General features: G+C 37.0%; 1 protein-coding gene across 6 annotated transcripts in view; it reads right to left on the bottom strand.

The window, feature by feature from the left end:
* Nucleotides 1-6,132: 6,132 nt before the first annotated feature.
* The window catches only part of Tfap-2 (Transcription factor AP-2), a 100,386-nt gene continuing 98,422 nt past the window's right edge, over nucleotides 6,133-8,096 (bottom strand). For all 6 annotated transcript variants that reach the window (XM_064041514.1, XM_064041512.1, XM_064041513.1 and 3 more), the window contains one exon: nucleotides 6,133-7,901. In XM_064041514.1, the coding sequence (XP_063897584.1) occupies nucleotides 7,794-7,901 (108 nt within the window). In that variant the 3' untranslated portion in view covers nucleotides 6,133-7,793. The remainder of the gene's footprint in view (nucleotides 7,902-8,096) is intronic.

Here is an 8,096-nt window from a genome sequence, read left to right as displayed (position 1 = left end):
CCTGTTTTTTTATTTTATTTTCCTTAAGTTCCTGAAACCTGCAATGCAATCATCATCATCAAGTATAAAGGATGCATTACTTAATAATATAATGTTCATAGTGTGCATAAGGAAATACATGGGGCAGTTATACATAGAGTGTACATATGGAAGTACATAGGGCAGTACATAGTGTATATAAGGAAATACATAGGGCAGTATATAGAGTGAATATAAGAAAAATATATAGGGCATTACATAGTGTACATAAGGAAATACATAGGGCAGTACATAAGGAAATACATAGGGCAGTACATAAGGGAATACATAGGACAGTTCATAGTGTTCATAAGGAAACATAGTGTACGTTATCCAGGCCAGATGTTGTCGACAATGGTCATTGGAATCGTATAGATAATTAGTTTTAAATATTCCCATTAGAAAGAAAAAGGTCTGGCTGGCGTAACGTTATGCCAGCAGGAATGTTTTTGTGAAATAATTAAAAAACTATAAGGGCAATTTTATAAATGTGCGCAACAATTACAGAAGCCGCATAACTAATTATCTATAAGATTCAAATGACCATTGTCGACAACATCTGGCCTGGGTAACGGACACGGAAACAGGGGAGTACATAGAGTGTACATAAGAAAATACATTGTAACGGCCGGTTCACACATTTCTCCGTTTTACTGTTCCGTTTTACGTTGTACGTTTTTTTTTCGTCGATGGCGTATGTAGTTGTATGAGTGACTTCACACATGGCACAGTATTCTGTATACAGTAAAAAATATCGTTCCGTAAAAAAATTACATTCCGTTTTGTCATCGAATACTTGACGAGGGAACAGTAAAAATATACGAATACGTAGAATTTTAACGGATAGATACTGTGTGCGTGGCGGGCGGTGTGTGCGGGGTGTAGGAGGGGGAGTGATGCGACACGACAGCGTCCATCCCTGTAGAATAGTGACGGTATATTGCGAGTTTTCTGTTCACACATCGCATCCAGTAATGACGGATTCGTTGAACGTTATACGGTGCCTATGTGTGAACAGCGTATAAATTTATGACGTATCCGTTAAAAACATACCAGAGTGCTTAGTGCGAGTTTTCGTGAATTTTTTTACGGACTCACATGAGAGCGCGTATACTAAGATTTGTATGCAGTGTTGCCAACTTAGTGGATTTTCCACTAATACTGGTGGTTTAAGTCCCCTATTTAGTGGCGAAATGTTGAAAGTACTGCGGGTCAAGTAGCGAAATGTAAGTTTTGTGGTACAACTTTAAGGAGTTACTATGGAGATTTGAAGTCTCACGGAATGTCAAAAAAGCATCTACAAAACAAAAAGGTGAACGACTACTATATAATTATATTAAGTACTCATTCATTGGTCAAATGCGTAACTAAACAATTTGTGAAACTACTACGCCGATTATAATTTGTGAAGGATTCGGATCGGGTCGGATGAATTGCTAAACAGATGTAATGCTTTGTCTGTTTTAATTTTCTATCGTTGCCGAGTTACATCTTTGGATGATTAAATTGTTTTAGGTTACAATAAAATATAAACAATATTTTTTTAGTGGTGAATTTGGTGATTTTAAGTGTGGGATAAATTTTTGTTAGTGGTTTTCTGGTGGTTTTAAAAGTTGACTCTGGTGGTAAGCTTCTACAACTGTTGGCAACACTGTTTGTATGGAACAAAAACAGGTTCCAATTTTTGACACTAGGTGGAGCTGTTTTTGTTCCATACAAATCTTAGTATACGCGCTCTCATGTGAGTCCGTAAAAAAATTCACGAAAACTCGCACTAAGCACTCAGTAAAACGGACTCCCATGTGCGAACGGGCCGTAAGTTGTCCTCGTAGAAATTATGTGTCTGGAAGTTTTGCTACTCGATAATAGATGGCGCCACATATACTTAAAAAGTACGATATATTTGTCGGAGGCGTCATCAGGATGGCACTATCGTCCGACATCAGTTAGGGTAATCAAGCAAAGAGATAACTCAAAGTAAAACTCAAAACTCAAACAAACTCAAAACTTAAACGTACTAAAAACTCAAACGTTTATTCAAATTAGTCAGAACAAAAGACAGCCCCCAAAACGCCCGCCCTTCGCCACTTCCTATGTGTTTTGGCTGGGAAGAAGAAGTGGCGAAACAAACTCCCCAGCAACACAAGTCTGTCTGTCAGGTTAGAAGAACCTTTACATTTGAATCTACAACGGTACTACAACGCTAGGCAATAACACTAGGTACACTAGCCGTTACTTAAGGCAGTAACGCGACGACTCCAACGAACACTCGATGAAGACTGAACTAAGACTGCCGTAAGACTGAGCTCCGCGGACGCCACGCTGACCGCCACGACTCCGCCAAGCGCGCCAAAATGTTGTTTCACCCGAAACGCCGCCAGAGGGCGCGCTTGCGTCTCGTTCAGTGACCGTACTATTGACTATCTCCGACACGGCCATAACTGACATACACACGTCCTCGTGTGACTATATTATGCCCGGTGACAAAAGAAAACAAAACTGGAGTAACTTTTCAGCTCGGCCTACCTGACTACACGCCCATATAACCATTTTTGCGAACATAACGTAACCGTTTCGACACTTAGTGTCGACACTGATCTATCTCGAAACATAATCTCGTCGACGTTCCGTGTTAGCGCCGTCGCTGCAACTAAAAATGGGGAAGATCTCGACACAATAAACAAGTAACATTTGGTTTCTAATTTACGTCGCCGTGTCGTAACATTGTTACCATATTTTAACCAGAGATCCCACTAATCATTCAATCATTCATTCGTTCGATCAATTTCGTTGGCTCGTGCGTGAGTGACACGACGAATAATACAAAATACAAGAAATCCCAAAATGATGGTTGAAGTATGATAATGATAATGAAGTAAACAAAGTTTTAGTTTTCATTAATTAATATGGTTTATAATGCTCAAATCTTATTGGGAAAAAAAGTTTACTGTGTAATTTCTTTGAATATGTTGATATTTCCAACGCGCCACCGTAATATCATGTTTTAATAATTCTGGCGAAAGAAAAACTTTTGTTAAATAAAATAAAAATATAAAATGATGCACATCGAGTGCTCAATAGCTTCCATTTAAATACAATATCAAATATTTTAATCCTAATACAAATTATTTTAGCAAGATTTACTCATTAAATTGGTAAATAATGAACTATGAAAAAACATTTTTGATGTTTGTTATGAAAAATATGCTCGTCGCAACTAGTCACAAAGTTACGATAATGTGTCGACACGTGTCGACATGTTACGGTAAATTGTTACAAAATTACTAGATTTTTAAGATGGTTTCTCTTAATATTTGGTTACAGTGTTTTCCAAAGTTTTATCAAGTCAACATGCCTTTTGCATTGTTCATCAGAATTAATATCGCTTGTGCCGAGTACTTGGGTTAAAGACGAAGACGTCTTGTTTTGGCCGAGAAAAAGAAAAAACTGCGATTTGGAGCTCGAAAGTTGAAACTTTGGCACTAGGGCCGATACCACTAAGCCCCTCCACTAAATTCCGTACTGTTTTCCTGTAAATGGCCTAGAAAAGAATAAGTTTTAAGTTCAATAAAATGGGTATCCGTCAATTTGCCCTACCAACAATGCAACATCATGAAAAAAATATTATTATAATAAAGAAAAACTTGTGTACGAGTACAATTAGGGACCAGAGATATTTTGAGACTTGGTACTTATTTCTTTAACTCTTCTGTAAAAAGTTGAAGTCCATCGGAATTTACGTATAAGGTTTTTGGTTGTTTACTCATTTTAAATTTCATTAAATGGTTGGTAACGGCAGAAAACATAGACAGTTTGAGAATAACTGGCTCTCGTCATGTTTTAAATGTGTTAAAGGGTTCTGGAACATCGACTACACCATGTTACTACCCAGTTACAACACAATTGTGTCAACATTGCTCACTGGTTACAAACCAAACGCAAAGTTTCTAAAATGTGTGGTTACAAGTTAAGCTGTAAAGTATCGAAACAGCGACCACACAAAGTTACTGAATCTAGTTTCCGTCACATTTTTACTGAACCGTTACAACACATAAAAGCTAATTCCTACACAGTCACGTTGTGTCGTACCTGTTACGAAACTGTTGCGACTTGTTACATCTTTATCATATCTGCGACCAAAAATGGTTGTATGGGCGATCAGGAATGACAAAATTATTTTAAAGAAAACAGAAACGAAATATTTAGAAAGAATGCCACAATCTTAAAATCAATCGAAATCAGATCACACAATCTCGAATCAATGCACCATGTAAATGATCCAGACAGACCTAAGTCAATCAGGAATCGATAGGCTCCAGTCCTTCTCACTGGGCATGTTAAAGATGAAAAATGATCAGTCCTTCTCACTGATACGATTTAGAATGATCAGTCCTTCTCACTGATACGATTTAGAATTATCAGTCCTTCTCACTGATAAGTTGTCACAATGACGATATCTTTGACACAAGCATTCCAGTCCTTCTCACTAGAACACTCCTAGGATCTACCCAAGGGATATCAGTCCTTCTCACTGATATGGTAAGGTAGGAATCGCATCTGAACAATGAACTTTGCAATGGAATTAGTAGCATTAACTTGAAATAAAATCAGCGAAATCAATTCGAACAAAATCAGTCGCAATCATCAGTCAGATACAATTATCATGCGTGCACTAATTAGAGTTCGATGAAGTACTTTCGCCTGGGTCATCGACCTCCAAATCAACAGCAACTAATTCAGTAGCTTGGGGCATCCTTAAATCGTGGGCATACTTCTAGGTTCTATTACCAGTTAAAGATTTCAAAACATAGCGATCGTCTTTAAGTAACTCAAGAATTTTAAATGGCCCTTTAAACTTAGGGTCAAGTTTAACTTGATCCGAGAATCGAACCCAAGACCTCGTGTATAGCAGTCACATTTGCGACCACTAGGCCAACGAGTCAGTCAAACAGTACACTGTTCTAGACAAGCTACAATAAAAATGGATCGTCTCACCGGGTTTTTCCACTCAACGAGCATGATGATGCGCACATCGCTATGGCGCGCAGTACAGCAAGGCTTTCGCGGACGTGAAGCCACGGAGATGCACGAGCACCAACACTCCGAACTCACGATGACACGTTGGGCTCCTGGCAGGCAGCTGGGATGCTCCGCAGTAATTTTGTCGCCATATTGCACAATAACCACCGTCATTGTCGAAACATGAAAATGAGAAGATAAATCGGTTAATTTTCTAGCGTACCTTCAATAAATAGCTTGGCATGTAACAATGGAAAACGATACCATTACCATAACCGTGGTTACCATACTTGTACCTTCGCTGAAATTCTTAATAAATCTTCTACTACAAACTCCATTTCAAATTATCGACGTTACATTTTTTTTTTGTTAGTGGGTACAAATTTATCTTCGCATGGCGAATTCGAAACGCATGTGAGCATTCGGATTGCATCCCACTTTTGATGTCGGAGGCGTCATCAGGATGGCACTATCGTCCGACATCAGTTAGGGTAATCAAGCAAAGAGATAACTCAAAGTAAAACTCAAAACTTAAACGTACTAAAAACTCAAACGTTTATTCAAATTAGTCAGAACAAAAGACAGCCCCCAAAACGCCCGCCCTTCGCCACTTCCTATGTGTTTTGGCTGGGAAGAAGAAGTGGCGAAACAAACTCCCCAGCAACACAAGTCTGTCTGTCAGGTTAGAAGAACCTTTACATTTGAATCTACAACGGTACTACAACGCTAGGCAATAACACTAGGTACACTAGCCGTGACGTAAGGCAGTAACGCGACGACTCCAACGAACACTCGATGAAGACTGAACTAAGACTGCCGTAAGACTGAGCTCCGCGGACGCCACGCTGACCGCCACGACTCCGCCAAGCGCGACAAAATGTTGTTTCACCCGAAACGCCGCCAGAGGGCGCGCTTGCGTCTCGTTCAGTGACCGTACTATTGACTATCTCCGACATATTCTTTATGGGTCGGTGACAAGATTGCCTCACTAGATAAATTGACATTTTATCAATAACTTATCTTCATGAGTTTAGCTTAGCTGCGAGTATTATTTCATACTGGGTGCGAAATAAAAAATAAAACAAAATATTTTTAACATCATTCTTTACTCCACGAAACAAAATTTAAGTACACAATGGTAAATTCAAATTCAAAATTTTATAACTATTACAAAATGAAAACAAATTAAGACAATCTTAAAAATTACAGTGCTCGTTAGTTTAATATAAATTTAATTCGAAAATGTTTTGAAAGTGTGAATACTGCCGAGGTTTTCAATGTTACCAAGGCTTACATTTTATATTCAAAAACTATTTTGACTTAGTCTGTTGTCTAAAAAAATATCCTGACTATATTATCAACTATACAAAAATAACATTCTCTTTTATCGGGATTTATATTTGTTACAAGCAGATCCTTTCTTACAGAGATTATTTATTTTTAATGACACAGATTATTAACATTTAGAGAGCACAGTGCATTATTGTAGCTCAGGCGAAAGATGCCGTTACAATCGTTCTTAAAAAGTTTAATCACAAACGTTATGATAGAAATATGAAAACTCCATTATAGCGTTCTTTCAGCGGTTCAGTTTAGTTAAATTGGTGAATTTCTGACCCTGGGGTTACACAAAACCGTACAAGTGGTACTTATCTTTTACCTCATTGTACACTATTATAATTACTGACAGGAATTTAGTCAGAAATTGGGCATTGGGCTCTGTCAATTGAGGATCCTGAAGTGGCTTAACTTAAGAAAGTTCAATATTTTGTCTAAAATGTGGTACATTAGTACAGGTCGCAGAAAATGTTTTATATCTCTCGCTTCTGTGGTTTTCCTGTGATAATTCAAAAACTTTTTGTTGACTTCAAAAATCACATTTTGGATCAAATAAAATTTAAATGTATGTAAGGTAGAAATACAAACACCAAACACTTGAATAAAAGTTTGGAGTAAGAGATAGATGTCGAATACTAGAATAACTTTAGAAAAAAACTAAATATTAGGCAAGTGAATAGTAATTTTATATGTATTATGTACAAGCCACAATAAATATTAATTAAATACTTAATTTTCGGGAACCCGTTATGGTGTTTCCATAATTAAAACTAATTGGCACACTTTCACATTGAGTTACTAGCAAAACTATAGCTAATTAACAACTAAAGAGGTTTTATTCTTTTAATCTAAAAACAGTATGAAATAATTTCTGTGACAAACGATAAAACTTTCGTTCTATAATTATTACTATTTACATTATTGATATGTGTCTTTATTGCGGTGGATGTGAAATATGTATTTTACTTTTTATTAAAAAATATTCATTTTGAAATTACAAAAATCACTGGTTGAGCTGAAAATTATTCGCTATAAATGCTTAAATAACACTATTTGTATTCTATGCTATATTTACAGATTCTCACAATCATGAGTATTATAATTGCACTTTATTTGTATGCGGGTCGCCTCTAACGAAGATCATCATAAAAATAAATACGCAATCTCCATGCATTCGTTCATACGCACATTTGTATGGCAGTTTTACTTAGATATCATAGTAACCTTGGTTCTAGAATTGACACGTCTTGTGCCGTTGGCAATCTATGGCGGGCGTAAAGACAAATGTCAAATTCAGTACTTTTAATTTTAATTTCGATATACAGGGCCCACTGTAGTGGCCAGTGTTCGCAAGAGGTTTGTTCTCGTTGCGCGAGTTCCTTGCTGCAGAGACCGACGTCATCGCCGTCACGCAAGTGTTACTTCTTGATGTCGGGGTCCATTTTTGTTTTGTCCATCGATGATGACACCATGCCGCTTTGGGGATATAACTTGTCTAAGTGTTTGAGCGACTCGTTGAGGAAATTCTGAAAATAAAAATCAGTACGGTTACAATTTTGTACAAATAATTTTATGTGTCAAAAGTTCATTCGTTTAGTTATGGGCACTGTGATTCTGATTTATTTATTTTTTTGTGTAACGATTTGCAATTATTGTATTTTAGTATGTAAAGTTTATATTTACTGACACAATTATTTACCAATAATTAAATTTCGATTAAA

The sequence above is a fragment of the Helicoverpa armigera genome, chromosome 25 (genome assembly GCF_030705265.1).
Source record: "Helicoverpa armigera isolate CAAS_96S chromosome 25, ASM3070526v1, whole genome shotgun sequence".
Lineage (NCBI taxonomy): Eukaryota > Metazoa > Arthropoda > Insecta > Lepidoptera > Noctuidae > Helicoverpa > Helicoverpa armigera.
Note: the sequence above shows the minus strand (reverse complement) of the source record. Positions and strands in the feature narration are given on the sequence as shown.